Source organism: Clupea harengus, chromosome 14 (genome assembly GCF_900700415.2).
Source record: "Clupea harengus chromosome 14, Ch_v2.0.2, whole genome shotgun sequence".
Taxonomy (NCBI): domain Eukaryota; kingdom Metazoa; phylum Chordata; class Actinopteri; order Clupeiformes; family Clupeidae; genus Clupea; species Clupea harengus.
This window is the reverse complement of record NC_045165.1, coordinates 28,098,514-28,121,798: the sequence shown is the minus strand read 5'-3', so window position 1 is coordinate 28,121,798 and position 23,285 is coordinate 28,098,514. Positions and strand designations below refer to the sequence as shown.

The following is a 23,285-nucleotide window of genomic DNA, read 5'->3' as shown; positions in this document are numbered from 1 at the left end:
GGTCACACTGTGCATTAGTCATTGGGCCTGAATGTATTGTTGTTGTGGTAAGACATGTCAGGCACAAGCGCTCACCACTGCCACTGGGATGAATGCAGGCCTTAGAAATGTGAGTTGATTTGGCTGCAGGGAACAATGCTTGCAGACTAGTTTGGTGGACTTTTAACAGTTGCCTTTATGTTCTGGATTAGCGGCACCTGGGGGGCCTGAGATGGACTGAAAACACTGTTAGTGTGCTTTCTTTTTCATGGAAGGGTGCTTCACAATTAGCATGGGTTTAACATTAGTTAACCCTGAGGCAGCGATACTGGAGACACTCAAATCTCACCTCCAATCTAAACAAAACAAATATTGACCTGATGTTAAACCAAAAGTTGGGGCATATATACAGCGGCACGAAACCAATGCAAATACAAGGGTGTCATCTTCATCAATAGCTGAAGGGTATTTCAAAATATATGCAATTTAATTTAAACATTTAATGCAATTTACAACAACAGCCATTTACAATCATTCTAAAAGATCTATTCCACCAACTTATAATATGAAAAAGAAGCCATTTCATAGAACACATCATATATTCAACCAGTGAATGAAAGCACTGCTACAAAAAAAAAATGTTTCTATGGATTTAACTATAGCCCAAAAAACTGTAAGCTTAAATTTCTAAATAAATCGTTAGTAATAGCAAGCTACGTTTTAAGGTTTTTTTACCATCTCAATGCAATGTACCATGAAAACTTTTGATCATAATTATACATGATTTCACAATGTACTATGTCTTTTAACCATACATATTGTAATATTAATATATATTCCCATTATAGGTTTTTTTTCACAGGGTAATGAACTTGCAAACTAACCCTATCAAAAATTCTGTTTACAAATTCCTTATATTCATATAGTCTAGCCTTATCTGTTAAAGAATACTTGACATTTGGTTGTATTGACAACAGGAAATAACAAATGAGGAAACTTCGAAATATGTTAAGCTAGCATCGGTTTATCGTTGGATTGAAGCATTCATTTATGAACAAATTCTTGAACGAATGAACGACTTGAATGAATTATTTTTATGGCACTAAATATTGAAATTTTAAATAGAAACAGTGCCAACATTTTAACCATTTCATGATATGGTGGACTCATTTATGGATTGTCAAAATATCAAGTGAAAGCAATGTCTGGATAAACCTTATCCCTTAATATATCAACCATTATTTGCATGCAGTTATCATCCAATTACAAGTTTAAGGCAAAAAAAATCCTTCTGCAGTCACATACATAAAACGATGTCCTCTCAATAATAAATGATGAAGTTTTTTACAGACAGGTGGACGATTTAAATTCTTCAGGAACGTCACTGTCCAGTTTACAGATAACCTTGTAGATAGCTTTTTTCCATGAGGGATCTGAGTCTTTGGCCAGCAAGATGGCAGTGAAGAACTCTTGAAGAGTGATCTCAGACACTTCTAGGAATCTTTCTGGCACCTGTGAACAAAGATATCAAACGAGACTTTATGACTTTGTGAATGACTGCATTAATATTGACGTTGGGAATGCAGAATTAAGAATATCACAATATCCACATCACAAGCACGACACAATCTGCTCCAAAAGTACATCTCCTTCCATCAACACCATGGAGATACACACACACCAAAGACTACTAGGAAAGTCACTGAATAAAATCTGTGATAAGCTATTTCCAGAGTGAGGAGCATTTTTCCCAAATGGATTGTTTGGGGCCATGAATCCAGGTTTTCATCCAATGTAACTGAAGAAGTCATTCATAGGAGGCCAGATCTCCAAGCACTTCTCATCTAAATCAATATGCTAACCTTGAGCCCTTTGATGCTGGGACACAATGAGGCATCAGGATGACTGGGCCTTTCATACCTGATCATTGACATAGAGTGCTGAACCAACACTGCAGATCCCTTTATCACCGTGCGCACTCTTTAATGGAATCACTTCAAACACTACTAGCTCCTTTGGCCTTTGTTCTCTCGTATACGGAAAGCAAATACTGTGTCAAAATCAATAGAAGGCTGCAGCGGAGGACTGCTTTGATATCATTTTTTGTCTTTTTGCCTTGTGTTTTCTGTTAGAAACGAACTGTTAGGAAAAAATGACAAAGCGGTCAGTGCTGAGTTTCTTCCCAGGGATTTTTCTACAGGCATCACAGTAGACAAAAATGGGTTCAGGATAGAATTGAGTTGGGGGGCCGCATCGGGGTGTGGAGAAGAGAAAATGGACCAATCCTAAACCTTCAGATCTTGACGAATAGAAAACAGTGCTGTTGTTGGTAAGGGGAGTGGGTGTATTTTCTTTCCCTTGGCCTCCACACACAAAGAGGCCCTGGGAAAGGAATGTCTTGGTCCCAAGGTAAAGAAAACTGTCTCAGCTCATTCCCACCGCCCGCCACCTCGGCCTCGGAATCTGCCACGTCTTTCTCAGCATTCCGCATCAGTAGCAATCCCTGATGCGCCCAGGCATGGCAATGAGATAATCCTTAGTTGTTTCAGCGGGATTCTGCAGCTTCCTCTTCCCACAGTTTGATAAAGCGGCACTCCAGCTCTGGATGATGACTGCAGAAGGGCCACATAGCCACAGGTGCAGTCCAGCACAAAGGGTCAGGCCAGGGGCAGTGGTCACATGGAAGGGGTTCACACTCATGTTGCTTTTTTACAATGTGGCTGCTATTACTTTTGATTTGACATCAGGGACTACATTTGATTGACCCTCTGCAGAACCTCTTCTATACTGAGAAACACTTGTTGGCCAAACGAGTCATTTGCCAGTGAACCTTGGAAAAGAGTTAAGATCTCTTCATTAAACAGAACCTGTGCTTATGTGCAGACAAGCCAGATATTCTTAAACAGTTGGTAGAAAAATATTGAGCAGAAAAAGCATTCTCCACACAGCACAGCACCTGATACAAAGTGCCCAAAATAAAAAGGCATCATACCAGATAACTTTCACACATGAAAAATATTTTTTTATCTTTCACAGCATTTAATTATGCTGAGCTTCTAAGTGGATATGTACACATTTTCATACATTCACTATAACACAACTAGTGCTTAAACTGCCCACTTTGCTGAACTGGATTTGTATCACCTCTTTTTATGAATCTCTTCTCTTATTCTTCAGGGAAGCAGACATATACATGACATGATACAAGTGTACAAGTGAAAACGCCTGTGAAATACCTGGAAGTCATTGGCTTTGTTATAGTGCATGTTGAGAGCTCTGAACAGCTCACAGTCCCGCGTGACGGACAGTCCTTTCACCTCGTTCATTCCATCCACAATGGCCTGGCGAGCAAACTTCTCCATCTGGATGTAGTAGAACTCCCGGAAGTTACTGAACCACTTGATCAGCTGGGAGGTAATACAGCGATTGAACTGGGGATACAGAAAACATTTTTGTTTTGTTACGATCAGGGACTAATTGGCCAGAGTAGCACATTTGAATAACAGTGACTTTCAACCCCAGTTTCTGTGACTGCCTCTGTATTTCAAAGTAAAATGTATTAAATAGTGAGCCATAACATAGTGGGTCTATATATGTTTGCTAACTATGTTTAACTCTAATAATGAAAAACGTTCATCCACTGTCAGCTGGCCAGTTTGATCAAACACATCGGACCAGAAAGCCACAGTGGTGACATTAGTCTTGTTGTTGTATGTCTCATACAGAGTGCCCTTACAACACAAAGAGATTAGCAAACATGCTGAACCATCATCAAAGCCTCTCCTCCTTCCATCCTGTGCTCACTCGGTGAGGAAGCGCTCTGGGTAGACGGCAGAAGGAGACTTCCCTTTCACTGGGTCCAACAGACAGAATGGAACCAGACATCTGGATTATCCCCCCTCTTTTGTCTAACTTCCCCGGGGTTAGCCGTGGACAAGGAGGAGACATGGCCTGGGCCAGGCTCTCCTCACTGACCCCCAAACCCTTAGGGGGTTAGTGTAATGCCACGGTCCCATCAGGAAGGGTGGTGAAGCAGACAGGGGTGGAAGGCACAATGTGGCAGCTGTCAGGGCTGTTGTTACCACCTCAGTGGCTGCTGCGCCTCACTTGAATAGACAGTGGACTTTTTCCTTCATCAGTACTGATGTTTATGATCATTATTGGTCAATTATATGCAATGAGGAAAATGTATCCTCATGGAGATATAGATTTATATGACTTCATATTAGTCCTCTCTATACTGTATACACCTTTAGGCAGTGTTATTAAACAGTAGTGAATGCAGGGCTGTGGATGTGAGTGAGAAGTATATACAGGGCCCCATTCTACAAACATAACTGATTTATTAAGATTTTACTCTTTTCACATGATATTGAATTTCTGTGTTCCTCAAGGCTGATGTTGGACTAGCTGTCAACACAAGTATATCAGGGCAAACCAGACTGGGGTCAGGCTTGTTAACATGATTGAATCACAGTACATCACAGTAAACCTGTTGGATACCAGGCCATTTCATCATGAGCATAATAGCTTAATTCACAAAGGCATTTGAAAGACATTTTCAACACAATATAGTTTAATCTGCATTGTGATTTGTCCCAACACAGGCCTATAATGTCATTCGAGATGGATTTATCTACCGGCTTATTTTCAGTAAATAGGCTACAAGTTAGGTACAGGCTACTTTAATCACCCCTTCTCGTCTTGATGCTACGAAGACAATAAATTATAAGAAAATCACAGATTACAAAGTGAATATTCAATTCAATAGACACCTTTCATATTGATGTCTTTAGAAGTTTGTCCAGATCTCCCAGACCTTTACCAAAAGGTACAATTTCTCATAATTTTGATTATTTTCTCACAGGCAGTGACTCTGCTTTGTCCTGTACTGAAAATCAGCGGTAAAATGTCCTCTATATAGCCACCTAATGTTAGCCACCTAGCAGGCTAGTTCCTATACAGAGATGAGAGACAGACAGAGAACTGTTTTTGCCGTGCTTAGTTGGAACATAGTTTAAATGATGTGATCCTCATACTAAAAAAGATGTTGCACTAAATGAAATCAAGTTATGTCTTGGAGGAATGACAGATAAGATGAGATGCTAGCTAGGCTACATCTAAAGCAGGAATGACTGATGCGTAGGCTAGCAAACGGACAGTAGGCTATATTAATCATGTCTTAAAGGTACAGTTTGTAGGAACTAGGAGGACATATTAGCAGAAATGTGATGTAGTATTCATAATTATAATTTCATTAGTGTACAATCACCTGTAACTACAGATCTTGTGTTTGTAAGCTCAAAATGAGCCCTTCAATCTACATAGGGAGCAGGTTGTTGGCGCTGCCATGTTTCTACAGTAGCCCAGTCAAACCAAAACACTGGCTCTAAAGAGGGCCTTTCGTGTTTTATGGCACTTGACGGCCACCGTGGGTTCTTCAATACACTTGGATTGGAAGAGGTATTCAGTTGCTTGCAATTCAGCAACCTCACCACTAGATGCCACTAAATCCTACACAATTCACCTTTAAACAACTTTCTAAGAATAAACACACACTCACTAACTTAAATGCCGACTAGCGTTAGCTGTGGCCCAATCGACTCGGCTTGTAACATTAAATTTAGCTCATACAATGTTTTGCTTTCTACCATTAGTTAGCTAAACTTGGTATGCTGTGTGGAATGAACATGTTCAGACATATTTTCATGACATGCACAAGCGTTACTATGACACACATTCAGCAGGCAGAAACTCACAACTCAAGGACCAACATGCCACATGGACACACTGACAGAAGACAGATTATGTTAACTAGCACAAGAAACTAACACTGCCATTAAACAGCATTACACACAGCCAAACGATGGACATTACACATACACTCTTATCGGACACAAAAGGGTAATATTATACGCATTGTTCAGAACACTACAACCTAACAGAATACTCTCTCACTCACAGTCTCTCACTACGTTACACAAATTTCAAGGTTTTAACTTTTCCTGAGTGCAAGGGTTGAAAAGGTTACTTTTGAATTGTAATAGGTTACAGATTACTAGTAATAAGTATTGTAACTTTTTAATTACTTCATCAAGGTAATGTTACTTATGTAATGCCTCACAAGCCAAAGATTTTCTTTGCCGTTTGTTTTCTTTGATTTTGACTCTGAACAAATGACCACATGCTGTAGTTCGAGGAATGAAGGATGAGGTGTGTATGGGTATGTGTGTGTGGTGGGGGTTGCAAGACAGCCAAAAGTGTTACCAAACCGACAGAAAAACACCAGGCTGGAAGGTTGGAAGGAAGAATGCATCAGCGTGGTAAATATTAATCCGATTAATCTGACTTATTAAATGACCTCCAATATCACCAAGCAGTATATAAGTTAGTGGCACAGTAATGGCATGGCAACGAGGAGTTACGTGGACGGTTCATTAAGGACAGTTTATTACTACAATAAACAGTCAGCTTAAATGTTACAAGTATCAACCAAACTGAATGTGAGTTGAAAACTAAATGGATTAGTACAACTGTAAATTATAACAATTGAATAAATGAATGACCAAATAAACCTGCTAAGTAAAAGCTAGAGTAAGAGAGCAATTATCTTAAAATGGTTGGTTTAATACCATAATCTTCATTTAATACCATTTCCATATATTTCCACTAATCAATTCAATGATATGGTCCTGTCCTAAGGCTGTGCCCTTTGGCTCAAGTAACCCTTTGGTTGGCTGTTTGAAGCTGAATAGTGCAGAAGTGTCCTGGAAGCTGATTAATGTGCAGAACTAAAGAAAACTCTATTCAAATAATAATAAAACGATGGCAACTTCACATTGCAATGAAACCATGATCAGACTTCCGTCCACATCACACGGATCAATTCAAAAACAAAATATACTTAATTCGTTTACATTCCATTTACACCATGTTCTCCCCCACACTCCCACTCCTACTGTCCATCCTCTCCCATCGTCCTGTCTCCCTGGTTCACTGACTGGTAACTGAGCCTATCACTGTTGCCAGAGCCGGTTGGCACTCTGCTCATCAGGCACAGCATTTAAACCCAGTTTAGTCAGTTTCAGTCCTTGCTGGATTATCTCGCCAGAGTTACTAGCGAAGATCATGTGTGCCTTGCCATGCCGTGTTTATGTGTGTTTTCCCTAGCCATTGCTCTCAAGTTCAGTTATTCTGTTCATTTTTGACTCTGACTATTTTTCTGAATATGACTGCCTGCTGCTATGGATCTTAGCGTTTTGGATACTTTTGACATTTTGGGTTTTTGATCTGTATCTGCCTGGTCTGTGAGTTTTGCCTTGTTTTTAAACTCTGCTTTGAACTGTTTTTGACTATCTTTTGCCTGGCCTTCTGTTTTATTATACAGTTACTTGCCAAAACGATTGAAGACATTCCTCCAAAATACCCCTTTTTAATGATTTTGTTGCTGTTTCATGATTTCCGCTAAGAAAAATTGTTCTTCAGGCTAATAGAACTTTAAAGTTCCAGGTGTTGCGTAGCAACCCATTACTTGCTGACTTCAAGTTACAATGACTTTCCGCTACGTTAAATGACCGGACTACTTGCGGAATGATATGAAAGATGTGAATTAGAAGCACAAAACCCATTGCCAATGACAGCGGTCATTAACTTTTTGCAGTGGTGAATATCAAGAAATTACAGACCTGCGAACGTTGGGGTGCCCCATTCAAATCAACAGAACTTTTTGGAACATTCTGAAGAGCCGTATAATAAGTACGAAATAAAGGCCTGCCCCTAATACAAGCCTGCCCCAAATAAAGGCCTGTGCGCTGTGCAGCCTAAGTAAATAAAAGACCCCGGCCACAATTTGAGGATTTATGGTAAATAATGATGAGACTGGCTTTTGAGTGAGTAGCCTACATTATGACTCTGGCTACTTAAGCCCAATGTAATCATGCAGTTCTCACTTGCTAAATCAATCAATCCCATAAGCCATTTTTATATTTGAGTGCATAAAGAAGATTTTGCTAAAAATAAGCTTTACAAATTAGTGATGGATAAGTGCTATTTTATAAGTCCTGCCATTTGTGTAATTTTACATATGAATTAATTATATTCATGTCACAAATACAATACAAAAATAAATACATGTATGTATGTATGTATGTATGTATGTATGTATGTATGTATGTATGTATGTATGCATGTATGTATGTATGTAGTATGTATGTATGAATAAGTCAGATTTGATTCTGGCTTTGGCCTCATAATTATCCCTTAAGGCCAGAGAACACTGCCACACCCACAACACTATATATTAATTATGCCTTTTCCCATAGCTCTCATTTCACTGGTACAGGAGGTGGAACAGGCTCTCTAGTCTCTAATCTCTCTAATTCACAGCTAGGCCTCCTTGAATATCATGCCAACATGATCACCGATCCTCTCAAGTTATACCTGCTGGTTATTTATTGTTCACCTGGACAACTTGGCAGCTTTCTGTATGAACTGGACATTCTGCTGTCTGCACTTCCAATGGTCTTTGGTGATATGAATATTCATATGGACAATTGTCATTCAGTAGAAGTACTAGTCTTTACTTAACTTGTTTAATTTCAAACATGCTCACAGCCCTCATACTCATGAGACTGGTAAGGATGCACTAGAGAAAAACGAATGGTCACTCCATTACTTGAATCTGATCATCACTTTGTTAGATTTTCTGTGTGTCTCCTGGAACATCCTTCTATTCCTCCTCCTGCAGGTTTGTTTTCTGTAACCTCAGAAGTCTCTCATGCAATTCCTCTCCTTGGTTGTGTCTAATCTGCCTACTACAAGTCCATTCTCATCACTTGAGGTTAATTATACTATGGACACTCTTTGCTCAACACTAAACTCTTGTCTGAATAACATGTCTCCTCTATCCACAACAAGGCCATGTGTAAATCCAGAGATGCCAATGATCTTGTTACGTATCAGTCTCTGTTATCAGCCTTTTCTTCCTCAGGCACAGCTGCTAAAAAGGTATTCTACCAAGAAAAGGTTGACAATGTCACAGACAGTAGGTACTTTCAAAAATGTCGTTTTCCTCCCTCTCTGCTGATGACTTCTTTACTGAAACAGTTTCTGCCATTAGTGCGCAACGGGTTTCACCTTGTCTGGACATGGGAGTGTCATTTAATTCATTCTTTCCTCTCAATGTTTATTGTGTATGTTTATTGTTTGCACCAACGTACCACAAAAAATTCCTCGTAGGTGAAAACCTACTTGGCATTAAAAACCTTTCTGATTCTGATTCTGATGAGGAAGAAGTCTCTATGCTTCTTCAATGGAATCGACCTGCGACATGTCCTCTTGACCCCATTCCAACCACCCTTCTCCTGTCTATCTTGCCTACAATTTCACCTGCTTTCACGCATGTAGTCGATGCTTCACTCAGTTCGGGGAACTTTCCTACATCATTCAAACAGGCTTGGGTTATCTTTGCTTAAGAAAGTTGACTTAACCCATCAGATGTGAAGAATTATATACCTGTCTCAACTTCTTCCCTTTTTGTCAAAGATTCTTGAAAAAGTTATCTTCAAGCAAGTTTCTGATTTTCTGAGTGTGCATTCTACTGAAACTGCTTTTTTTGCATTGAGAGTAACAAAGGCCTCTGCTCAGTTATCAGTTCTGATTTTACTACTTGTCAGCAGCCTTCGACACAGTGAACCATAACATCCTCTTTTCTATAATGTCTGAACTGTGAATTTTAGGGAAAGCACACAGTTGAATCCTACCTTAGTGGACGTTCATTAAGTGTGTCTTGGCAGGGAAAGGTTTCAAAATCTTACTACTTCTCCACTGGTGTACCTCAGGGATCCGTACTTGGACCCCTCCTATTTTCTATTTACACCGCTTAGGTTAGAACATTTGTTCTCATGGGTTCTCCTTTCACTGTTATGTGGATGATACTCAACTGAACCCCATCGTTTTAAGTAGGCCTAGGAGCTATAGCTTAACATGCCTTTAATAATTACCCATAGCCTATGAATGAGGGTGTGGATCACACTGAACATTTCTTTGACATGTCACAGCAATAGATGCCAACAAGGCTACAGCTCTATCAGCGCTCGACAAGAAAGGGGTAATGGTTAGTTTCCGTTTCTGATATCTGAATATAATTGCGTAAACTATTAACCATGTTATGCCTATTTACTTGCTATACGTTGCCTGAGAAAGGAACTAGTGGAGTTCACTTGTTTTCATTGACAAGGCTATTTTTTGGACAAACTAGTTTCTTATTAAGTTTAATTGTGGGATGTCATCTAAACTAGGTCCATTGGAGGCTGCATCAAGATGCTTTAGTAATGGTTTAATTTCACAATAGTGACAAACAATGCCTTAGGCTTAGGGCACAGTGTCATCACCTGGCTGCCACCAATGACATGTGGATGCTGCTCCACACGGTACTGAAATGCATGCATTAACTTTGGTTGCCGTGGCAAAAGAGAAGTCGAAAGGGGAACCTCAGGGGCTTGTGTGGTCCTGCAGAATTAGAACCCAAATGCAGTTGTCAGGCACTTTACGGCACTTTCAATTTAATTAAAATGTGATGCCCTAGTTAAAACTAAAATATAAAACTGGAAAGAGTTCTATCTTTGCACGTGCCTGATACTGTTGCATCTTCTTCAAGATCATCACAATTAAATCTGCAGCTCACAAAACAAAAGTGAGATGAGAGTTAATCTGCATTAAGTTTGTTGATGTAAACATCCCCACAGGCACACCTTGTTGCAAATATGCCAGGAATTAATATGCTGTGATAAGCCCTTTGTGTTGATTTGATTTGATGATTTGGAATTGAGGTGGTTTAAAGGTACAGTCGAGTCCCATGCATTGCTCCTCAGTCCTCTAGCTGTCTGTTTAGTATTTGTGCCACAGACCAGGCTCTGTAAATAGAAAACAAACATAATGGCTCGCACCAAGCAATAAACAATCCCATTCAATCATCACGGTGCTTTAGGATCACAGAAGTGAGAAGCTGTTGAGCTCAAATATCAACAACCGAAACGTGGACTGCATCTTTAAATAATCAGGTGTGTGGGTGATACTACTTCATCTTTAAATAATCAGGTGTGTGGGTGATACTACTTCATCTTTAAGTTTCCTGCATCATCTTTATGAGAATGGCTTGCGTAGTGCATTTTTTCTGGGGTCACCTTCATTAGTTAGACGGGAAAGGAAAAAAGGGGATATTGACTATATGTATTATAGCCTCCATCCAATAGGCCTAGCTAGACTACACAATATGGTACATAAAGTGTAATGAACGGATTAGGGAACAAAAATCAGAGAGAAACCTTTCCATAATAATGAATTAGTTCTATTAATAGTATAGGCCTATATCCATTTAATTATTTCTTCAATAACTTCCTATACCCTGTGAAGCCCTATGAACCAGCTGTGACGTCATTTGATATCAGAACATTAGGTGATATTTTACATGGACAGCGTCTCTTAAGAGCAGGGGATAAGTATTCACCCTACGTAGGGGTGGGCGATATGACCAAAATCTTCTATCACGGTATTTGTAATTTTATATCACGGTTACGGTATATATCACGGTTTATTATACGTAGGGTGGCCAGATTTGGGTTTTTGAAAAAGAGGACACTTCAGCGGTGGCGAAATGTGTCCACAGACATTTATGTATTGACCCTTAAGAACACTAAGGTGCAGAAACAATACTGCCTCAATAGGCTATTGGCCTAAGCAATAGTGGCCAGTATCCATTGGATCTTTAAATAGTAAAATAAAAGCAAAGTGTATGTAAAAAAAAAAAAAAGAAAAAGGAAAAATCTTTCTGTGGCATTTAGTCCAGTGCTTATGTTTCAGTGGTTCTATTAATGTACTTTCAAAAGATAACTCAAGTGTTAAAACTTTCTTTTCAATGTGTGTCCATATGTTAACGCAATAATGATGAGATATTTTCTTTATATAGCCACATATTAAAATAAAAAAATTAAGAAGTTGGCCATTACACATAGACATATATACATAGACGCTCCAGTGACCGCCTCAGCCCGTTGCTGCGACGTGCTAACGTGATGACGAGGTGATGACTGGTCTGTAAACAGACGCGAGTAAATGATGGAGCTGCAGTTTTTTTGGATAAAAAGCACTATAGATAGCGTTTATATTTCTCAACCGATTTCACTGAGTCGTTTTTATATTCAAGGGTTTATGATCTACGTGGAGTACCAAAAAAATTATTACTTAGAATCTCGTTGGTTTGGCCGTAATCGCCGTTGACATACATACATGTATATGATAATCGCTGCTAGACGCTCACTGTTCTTGTGCTCTCACAGCTCATTCACTTTGAAATACTGAAAAATAAATGCCTACACTAGACACTTTTCAGTCCATATTTGTCAGTATATTGAATCTTGCCCAACAGTCGAGGATTACTCAACAAGTAGGCATGATAGTCCTTGCAGGTTATGTGCTTAAAAATTGTACTGGGTATCGTATTATACGGCTCTTCAGAATGTTCAAAAAAGTTCCGTTGATTTGAATGGGCCACCCCAACGTTCGCAGGTCTGTAATTTCTTTATTTTCACTGCTGCGAAAATGTAAGGACCGCTGACCATCTTTCATATCATTCCGCAAGTAGTCCGGTCATTTAACGTAACGGGAAGTAATGGGTTGCTACGCAACACCTGAAACTTTAGAGTTCTATTTTATTTCTCAGCAGAAATCACAAAACGGCTACAAAATCGTTAAAGAGGTATTTTTGGAGGAATGTCTATTGTTTTGGCGAGTTACTGTATAATAAGAGGGATGAAGTATAGTTCGGAGGTCATTATCTAAAAATAAATCGATTGGATTTCAAAATAAGAGTATACCGCGGTTGAAACGGTATGGCCAAATCTCTCCCGGTAGACACATTTCTACCGTTGCACGGTATATACCGTCATACCGCCCAGCCCTAACCCTACGTGCTTGTTTGGGAAACTTGTAGAAGAGTCACTCACAGAGAAGAGTCTTAACTCCAAAGACTCATTGATTCATTCATAACATTTGGTACCCAGGGTCTTGATCTTCTCTACATGGATTGCTCTTTGAATAGGTTTCACTCTTGATGATTTGATCTCACATTCTCTCATCCTTAGAAAATGCTCAACAGTAGAGTTATGAATGTAAACCAAATTAAATCATAGTAACACAAGCCGTAACCCTTCAGACGCTGTAAACCATCATGGAAATAGTCATTTGCAGTATAATAGGAAAGCCATTTGCAAAATATCATAGCATAATCTCCACTGTGAATTGTTCAAAACATGGAAAGCCTGGCCTGCAATTTCAGTTGGGATGGTATTACTATTTGCCTATAAGCCAGAGCTTCTAAGTGAAGCGGTAGACTAATTATTGACAAATTACCAACCAGGTACACCAGTGAGGGTGTAAATATTAGATAGCAATTGTATAAGTTAGGTCGTTTCTTATACAAGTTGAACAGCTGTGGCATCAGACAAAGTACCACTAAAGTTCTGTTACTGCCTATATTGCATATAGATATACATCCAAACAAACCACAATTGTAGGAAAATGACTCACTAACTCAACAAATACATACAGTATCAGAATTTAATGAAAAATGGTGTGGCAATTATTTCTCAAAATACTTGAATGAATAAATGTAACACATGTTAACACTATTTTCTTACTCTCTGCAGACATTGATGTCAAAAATAAGGAGAAGTTTCACCTCCCCTAATTATCAAGACATGTTCTACTGCAGAATTTGCAGATCCAGTTTCTTATCCATAGGTCAGTTTGCACTAGCTTCAGTGACAGTTGATGCAGGCTAACATTTCTGATGAAGCCATTTCTCTTTTCTTCTGTTTCTAATGAAAGCATAAGCTTTAGGCCTGTGGACCTTAAACCACAATATGCATCCCCATCATGTGCAATGATAATAGCCTCCTTTTTGGAGACTGGATCTTGATTAACATGTTCTAAAAGAATCCGACATGGACACAGTAGAATGTAATATTACGATGAAGATTCATTTTTTTATATTTTAAAGGAACTGGTGGTCCAATTGCACATTAAGTGAAAGAGGACAGGTTGCTGAGCTAAGTAAAGATATTGCTAAGGCTAAGACCTTAGTTACAACCTCTTTGGGCAGGTGCAAGGCAGGGTTTGGTTCAAGTGAGATTTAGACATCATGGGGTAAGGTAATCATTGAGACGGTAGCTTTTCTCTCAAGCAAAAAGAGTAACACAGACAAGCAGCGGTGGAGCGAGATGGTAGCTTTACTCTCAAACAAAAAGAGTAACAGACAAGCAGCAGTGGAGGGAGATGGTAGCTTTACTCTCAAACAAAAAGAGTAACATAGACAAGCAGCAGTGGCTTCTTAAGCAAAGCACGGACAACGGATGGAATGGCATGAAGCTGAGAAGAGCAAAACATTGGCAGAAGACATTTGTGGGCTATGGATGCTAACCACATGTGTGTGCTATTTATTGTTGGAGCTACTTATGTTGTTGGAGCTACTTATGTGGTTTTCCCAATTCCACAGAACCTCAGCGGGAGAGTGAAGACACAATCTGAAAGTTGTGTGCAGGTATTGGCTCATTGAAAGATTCTGTCTGGCTGTAAAACTAGTTTGAATCACGGTCGCTACAAATAAACATAACCAGGTTGTAAAATCATTGCCATGTTAGTTTCAGAGTAAACAAACTAAGAATAACTCTTTGCCTGTTAACATTTCTGCAAAACTGTGGAGGACTATGGTAGCAGTGTTTTGAATCATGAAATGTGTAAACAGTGTAGGCCCACTACTTGCTACTGCCACATGTTGATGCAGTCCTGCCAGAGGAACAATACCTGACATGAAAACTCAAAAACTCTACCGTTGAACGACCAGAAGAAAGAAAGACACAAAGAGAAGAAAAGTGATTATAGGATTTGTTTCTAATTCATGGAGTACTTTTTGTATAGAACCTTACCTTTACATCAGGGAAGTATGTTTTGTATAGATCCTAACCTTTACATCAGGGAAGTATGTTTGGTATAGATCCTAACCTTTACATCAGGGAAGTATGTTTTGTATAGATCCTTACCTTTACATCAGGGAAGTATGTTTTGAGAACATTCGAGCTGGGGTAACGCGTATAGAAGAACATCAGTTTGGCCTTCTTCAGATGATTAGGAGTCAAACCTTCCTGAATGTGTTCAAAGTTAAGGCTACAAAAGCTGTTTGAGAGAGTCATTGGAAATACCAGTACATGGACCAGTACATACCTCTGTATGAAAAGTTTGAATATATTCACAATATAGTAACATGTATTTAGGTATTGTAACAAGCAATAGGATTTGAAATGACTATGTGGTCACATTCTGAACAACACTGAGCATGCTGAAAGCCTCAAGATGGTGTTAGAGGGCACAAACTGAGGCTCGGTTGACATAACATGTCTGATGTCCAAAGATAAAAAATTACTCTGAATTACCCCAATATAATTACTGACCATAATACCTAATACCATTAGACAGTGTTTTCATTATGACTATAAACTGATCTATAAAATAAAAAGAAAATTCGAAGTTGTGTGTTACAAAAGAATAACATGACAACTGTGATGATCTATAATCAACAAAACCCTTAACTGATCTCGCTGACCGGTGATGTCATGTAGGATTTATGGAAAACAACATTAGACCCTGCATATTGTTGAATTAACTTTTCATCATACTAATGTACACCTGAATGCAACAAAACTACAACTGGCAAAGTTACAAATTGATCATAATGTTTCTGCACTGTTCATTATATCAATGTTAAATACTGATGTACACAGCTGATCAAAAAAGAAAATGAGTCAGACGTATATATTGCCATAACAGTTTTTTTGGTCACAGTGAAAAATGGTATACAAATTTTGAATTTCTTGTGAGAGTCCCTGAACAACAACATCATGTTGAACTTTGACCCTAGCACCCTAGATAGTCCAGGCTTTAGAGGGTTAACTACAGCCAGTCAGCATTGCCTAACTTTGTTTCCTTAAGGCTGGTTTAATTAATGTTGTAGCCAAGGAATTAGAGTAAGACAAGTCAGCTAATGGTTTTGCTTACTGTAGTCATCAGTTGTAGCATTTGCAGCTGAGATGTTTGGCTCTTCTTTATCTTTATCAGTAGTTGTTTTTCATACTTCCTGGGCTGAATTAGCTAACAAAGCGACAGCAGTGAAATGAATGGATGTGGAAATCCATCAGTTTCTCCAGTCTGTAAAATTCCTCTATGGCCGTGGTGCCTCCCATAGCCAGAGCAACAATGCACCTTGATTCTTGTGGTGCTTTGAGCAAAACAGTATTTCTTGTGTAACACAAAACAGTCTTTACTTTCAAAGCTGTATGTGTCTTCATGGAAATGTGTTTGCAGTATCTAAAAACGTTCAACGTGTTTTGTCTTTCAGTGTCATAATCGTTGTAATCCATGCCAGCAGTAAACGCCTGTTTTCTTACATCATTTAGCATTTTTTTTCCCTAGATACTGCTGGAATATCATGCACATACACAGGGTCAAGTCATAAATGTGAAAACATTAGGTACTGCATAATGTATATGTATATGTGTGACCAATATTATCAGTTTCATGATCACTGCAGGGATGGAACCAAAACCCTTTTTACGCACATACAATTATGCGTGTTAGCATTTATGAAAGAAGTGGTAGGCATTTAGTTTTTTTTGTGTGGGAAACTTTTAGTGTAGAGATTCACAGAGTTTTATACATGAGAGCTATTAGATCTGGGATTTTACAGACTAACAGACTTCCACACACAGGTCCGGGGCTCATACCTAGTTTAGCTGACTGCATTGCTTTTAAATCACAGAAGAAGAATTAGGCACCTTACTTAGAAAATCTCATTTGTGAAGATTACCTACATAGCATATTGACCAAAAACATGAGGAATTTCATATTTGTCTAATTTCTGTATAAAAATCTAAATTAAAAAAGCTACTCTGTGTAAAGATTTCTCCACATAGAACCATGCCTTAGTTATTCCAGTCTTTTGGTTCTGTGCTGGGTGAGACTATACCATGTTATCTATCAGTGAACCTTTCCTTTGAAATGATGATGAGGCGGAAATGAAAGATTGATGAGAGCTTGTTCAAAGAGTCTTGCGACGATAAAGCCCATCCTAAAAAGAAGCTGCTTTAACCAACTCACACAAATCACTTTGAAAAGACTCTATGATTGCATGACCCAGTCCCAAGACAGGACAAATCTGTTACAGTCATAGCAGGGGACCTGTGGGCTGCTTTATTACCTCCTACATTAAATGCCTGTGTGCACAACTCATAATAATACATAAATAATAACAATAATAACAATAATAATAAGCATGCACAGTATAGTATAGACAGTAAGCTAAATTGAGAGCTCTCAGCAGAAACAACAAAAAGTGAGCTCACTGATATGCTCCAGTAGGTTGGCAGGTACTGAGAGATGAGCTGCCTCTTTTCAAGTCAGAGAAAAAAAGAGAGCGAATTTCCTGAACAGAAACTATTGCTTTTTCTCGCTTTGAAAATTGCCTTTTGTTCCTGACAATTCTTATCAAAGCCTTGTATTCCTTTTTATTTGTCTTTTTCTGAACTTAAAGTCATTACTGGACTCAGATTAAAGAATATGCTATAATTTTCTTTGGGGTTACCAAGATCAAAGTGAAAATTCTCATTGAAGTCTGCACTGGCTGATCTGCTCACCACTCTACTCAACAAGTCATTGTTCACCCAGGATAGATAAAACCTGAAGTTTGTTTGCTTGTTTTTTATCCCTTGAAGTATATAAAACACCAGAAAGAAATTCTCAGAATAGGAGGTAGACTAATGTTCATCTACAGACACTAATGGTAATATGTTATTGAAACTGCTGTGAATCTGGGATGGGTTGATGTGAACTTCACTTTATAGTCAGAATTATGGTATGGTATGGTATGGTATGGTATATAAAACTTGAATCTTTATCTGTGTAATTCTGCATCTACTGATCATTAGCTATCAAGGTAAAATTGAATTGGCACCCAACACTGACATAAAAATGGAGAATGCAAAGTTATAATACAAATGAACTAACATCTATAAATATTATGCAACAGTTACTGTGATATATAAGCCAATATGACACATCTAACAGTTATAACCTGTTCGGTGAATAGCATCCCTGATCCTGTGCTCTTGCAAAGGATATACTGAGTGATATGTAGGAGCTCCTCTCAGCCATGCTCTGAAGATCTCGACACTCCATCTTCACATGTGGGAGGCACAGGCCATCCACGGACACCGAGCCCAGAGTGCCTGGCCTGCTGTGCTGCCCCAGGTGACTAGACATCACCTTGGACCTCATGGAAATACTTTCCCAAGGCAGGTCTCCAGAATCTGGAGAGGCTCTGTCCAGAGAGGGTGGTAGGCATGTGAGGCCCCCAAAGTTCCCATGGGGCCCATACTTAAGGAGATGCTCTAGTATCTGGCTGTCATGCATGGGAGTGGTGTAGCCAAACTGAAATGGAGGCTGATGAAGCGTATAAGGCTGTTTTACCGTCTGACTGTTTGAGTTCAGCTGGCTGTTTGGGGACTTCCGAACTACTAGAGACAGGGCCTCAGTTTGTTGCTCGGGGCTTTGAGGAGTTGAGCTCTTATAATACTGAAAAGGCCTTGGTGGTTTGATGGTGGGTTCTTCTGTCTCAGATGGCTCGAGGGGACTGCACGACATGCGGGTCCTCTTTACAGATCCTGCACGGTCTGGAGTACAAGGATGGCATGAGGAGAGTTGAGATGACTGGTTCAGTTGCGTTGATGAGAGTTTTTGGAACACTGTATCAATGCTTTCATTAACAGCTCTGGAGAGCTCGTACTTAAGAGTCTCTCGCAAATTTCTCCCGTCCTCCTTGTTACCCAGACAGTTGACATCTGTCATGGCTTTCTCTTTTTGGCCGCCCGCCATCCAGTCTGGCCTGTTTTCACATCCCTCTCTTCCATTTATGGCACAGGGAAACTGTGTTGTCTCACTAGCGCCTTTTGTTTGTGTCAAACTGTTGCTTTGTTCAGCATGCACAATGTCCCCATCTCCGTCTTCTGTTCTGCTATTCTCAGAGTCATTTTGGTTGTAGACCTGAAAGAACTTCTCCTGGAGCTGCTGAAGGAGCTTCTGCATGCTCTGAAGCTGCTGCTTCAACTTGTGACACTCCTGGTTCTTGCTAGTGCTGACGCTGCTGACGCTGCCGGCCATGCTTGTTGGCCTCCCATTATTGGGACTGTTCTCCTGATGCTGAGGAAGCTTCTGTTTGCGCTTGTTTTCTTTAAGGATCTCTTTTCTTTCTTGCTCTGACTCAGGGTCACCCATGTCCTCATCTCCCTGGAGCCTGGAGTTGGGGGATCCTGCCATGCCCCGGATGATGTTCTCTACACGAGCTCTCTTTGCTTGGAGATGGTCACTTAGGGGCCTCTCCATCTCTCCACTCGTGCCATGTGGAGGGTGGTGCTCTAGGGGATCTGAGTAGTCCATGCTGTCTTTGGAGCCCATAACGCTCTGATCTTCTAGGCCAGACAGTGTTGTTGGAGTTGGCAGATAGAACATGTTCCCGTTCACAGCTCTTTTGTTGTGGATGGTTTTGCGGAGCAAGTGAGAGATGATGGAGCTGTTTGGATAGGCTGTCAGAGGCTCCTCGAACATGTTACGGTGGCAGCAGGACACCAACAGCTCTGATTTGTCCTCTTTCAGGCAGGCCTCACCAGGGCTACGCATGCTCTGGTCAGGAAGACTAAGATTCATATTCAAAACGGAGATGTCACCACCAAGACACTCTTAATATGAGGGGAAGCAGCAAATACGGTGCTGATAAGTAGATTCAGTACTTGATGCAATGTGTCTAAAACAAAGGAGAAAAAATTATTTAAGATTTTAGTAATAATAACATTATACTGATTCCACCTTGAGTAATTCAATAAGTAGAATAGTTTGATTTTAATTTGCAAATCAATACATACGCTGGCTACATAAGAGGCTTATTTACATAATAATTGTCACTGAAAAATTGTCTATTTCATTTCATTAAATTTCTATTTTATTACTGTGTGCGTCTTTGTTCAATTTCAAGTGTCCGATATGTTTTACATATCAAAATGACTAGCTGAGGTGAAATTTGACCCTACAACAACAGTACAATTTAGAAAGTGTTTAGGAACGTATCAATATATCAGTTTCTGTTCATTTTCCTAGAACAATATTCTGTAAAGGAATTTCCCTATTTTGTTCCACTGCTGCTCAGCTAGGGAGTGACTCATGTTCTAGATCTATGTAAATGGGAGTTATTTACACTTCCTCCCACATTCTGCCCTCTCATCTAGAACATGTGTTAGTCAGAGTCACCTGCATTGTATGATTCATGCTATACATTAAAACTGGATGACAAACAATAATAGACAAGTGACTAAACTGAATGGAAAAAGATTTCTCACTGTTTTGTACACACATTTAACTTACGTTGACTACATTCATAAAAAAAATATATTTAGGTGGTTGCCTAGTTTGACCTGAAAATGCATTTGTAGAGTAAAGCTTTAAACTCTTCACCCGTGAAAGAACTACCTGTTTGCTTCAAATCTGCACAATATAGTTCCCCTGTTCTATCTGTAGTTATGTATCACTTGATATCTGCTCACTATAGAAGCATAGACCAAGACTCTTGCACTTTAGTCGGGTAAGACAACACCACAAAGGCTGTGAGCAGACATAAATACATTTTTATAACATATTAGGCAAACATGTCGACAAATAGGATCAAAGAAGATTTTTAAAGGATTAAATACATAACCAAATTTGACTCCAGGTGACTATGTAGAGTCATGTATGTATAACAATGTGGTTATTTTTACAAAATAGATTATCTTGATCTGATATCAGTTTTATTCTGCAATATTGAGTGATTGGTTCACAAATAATTTGAATCTGTTTAAGAGCTACATAATAAATATGTTTGGGCTTTGAGTTATGGTAAGGGTTTAGGGTTACTTAGTTGCCTTTATTAAGGCAATTAATAAAAGCGCATATAACCTTACACATTCAACTCTAACATAAATAGATAAATGGAGATAAATAGATAAAAAAGAGTCCAGAATCAAATTCACTTTAAAATGTCCTGTAAATCTTTCTACCTTACACAAAACTGCACTGCCACCAAAACTTAAATATACGCATGTTTGGAGTCAGCTAAATCAACCTCACTTGTTACAAGAAACTTAGTGTGTGAACCACTGTAAACTGTTACACCCTCAGCAACCATTATATTAGCCTACCTCAACTTTTAAATTGTAACATTACTTATAAACTTGATTCACTATCAAAAGAAAAAAAAGTTAAATTACAGAGAGACAAGTACAATGTGTAAGGCTGTATTGATTGTAATGCAAGCATTAACACTGATGGAGCTGCACAGTCTTTCAATTACTATTATACAAACCTCACCTTGTATATCAAGCAGAGGGATTTTTATTAATTCTCTGAATTTGGGTTTTTAAATATATGATCCTTTGCAACATACCGATTTTCATAATACACAATAACCCTCCAATATATATAAAAAGCTTGTTTGTATAATTTCACACCACATTCACTGATACATGCAGACACCCGCAAATGTTGTGTGTCAGTTCCCTCAAAATCACATGTTGCTTACATTTCAAGCATATCCCACGTCCCCTAATAGATATATTTTCGTTTACATTTTTCTTTTCATCTACGTTTTATGTGATCATTTATCACAAAAAAATGACAAATACAGAGATTTTTTAAGTGTATCTTTCAGAAGACTATCTTTCTAGAATGTTGACTAAAGCCTCTGGCGATATTAACCTACCAACAACCGTCGGATGTAGCCTACGCTACCGATAACATTAACACAAGTTCTTACTTTATCATTCTTCTATGCCTTTTTCTTAAATAGGCCGTATTCATCCAGCAAATCTTCATCCTAACAAAATAATACTCGATTGTGGTACATTCTTAAATCCTGCTTTCTCTCCAACGTAAGCAAATATTTCCTCCCACAGCATGTTGCTTTACCTGTGTTGTCCAATCTTGCACTAACGGTAGCAAAACTTAGTGCTAGACATATGCTACAGCCTACTCTACGCAAGCCTACCTCTGCTGTTTGTTATACCTGTTGTGTTGTCCACTCTTGTGACGTGACGGGTTTCGCTACTATTTTTTTATTACCGAAGGTATAACTAAAACTATAACTAAAAGATTATGAATTGCATTAACCAACAACTGAACTAAAATAAACCTTCACTGAAAAACTGCCATTAAGAAAAAGCAGAATTCTAGGAGGCAATCTGTTTTTGCCCTACATCATCAATTATGACAAACGCTAAATTTGATTAACATTGAACTAAATAAATGTTTAATGTTCATGGTAACAGGGAAATTATCCAATAAGCGCTTGAGCAAATTGGCCAACAGCCTGTGAATTCTAACACTTAACAACCTATCTTGCGAGAGAGTTGAAGAAAGAAGCGTCTTACCTGCTGCACAGCAGGGGCTACTGATGCGCTGTGACTGACTGACATCGTAGGCTGTGTTGCATGATGCTACCTCTGAAAGACATGAAGGGAAGAAGGTGTGGCTTTTGAGAACAAATCACGAGCTTCCAAAGGCTGACAAATGCTTTTTAAATCGGGTGCAACCGGTGGGCTAGCCAATACTCCATAGACATTGCATTGGTGACTTACTGACATTTGTGTGCTCGTTTTGATCCCATGTGACGTATAGTAAATTAGGTAGTCTAGTTAAACATAGTCTTGGCCTTTACACAACGGTAGCAGGCTACTTTTGCGCTCTTCCCGTTGTTCTAGTTCGTATAGCCTACAGGCTAAAAAGGCTCCTTGGTCTGTAGGCTATAGCCTATTAGGCATAGGTCCCACAAGTCAAATTACATCAAATGGGTCTATTTTTAATAATCTAAACATTATCAGTATTGATATTAATATTCAATATCCTATATTGTCTGTTGCCTATAATTACGGTGTTATCTCTAGCTTTTTACTATTGCCTCCTATCATCAATAGTCAGCCTCGGCCTGATAGCCACACCCAGTTGTACTCTGTCTCACACTTTGGTGCTGTTGAGCTAGAAAGAGAGAAATTATCATCGGTCTGTCATGCTATATTGATATTATCGTAGGCTTTATCTACATCTTTACGAGGATTCGCGGTTCTTCCCAATATATATGCGATCCACCATGTGATATGATATCTCCGTTGTTCTGCCTCAGA

General features: G+C 39.1%; 1 protein-coding gene across 1 annotated transcript; it reads right to left on the bottom strand.

The window, feature by feature from the left end:
* Positions 1-1,129: 1,129 nt before the first annotated feature.
* LOC105909403 (prospero homeobox protein 1-like) lies at positions 1,130-19,785 on the bottom strand. The gene is made up of 4 exons (XM_031580957.1): positions 18,158-19,785; positions 15,075-15,207; positions 3,216-3,410; positions 1,130-1,491 (listed from the first exon to the last, which is right to left on the bottom strand). Exons 1-4 carry the CDS (start codon positions 19,783-19,785, stop codon positions 1,324-1,326), a joined length of 2,124 nt encoding a protein of 707 aa, XP_031436817.1. The 3' UTR covers positions 1,130-1,323.
* Positions 19,786-23,285: the final 3,500 nt, after the last annotated feature.

Coding starts and splice junctions, on each gene's coding strand:
- LOC105909403 (XM_031580957.1), bottom strand. CDS start 19,785: ATGAATCTTAGTCTTCCTGACCAGAGCATGCGTAGCCCTGGTGAGGCC. Junction 3,411..15,074: donor CATACTTCCCTGATGTAAAG/GTAAGGATCTAT, acceptor CTGTATCCCCAG/TTCAATCGCTGTATTACCTC. Junction 1,492..3,215: donor ACAAAGCCAATGACTTCCAG/GTATTTCACAGG, acceptor CTTTGTTCACAG/GTGCCAGAAAGATTCCTAGA.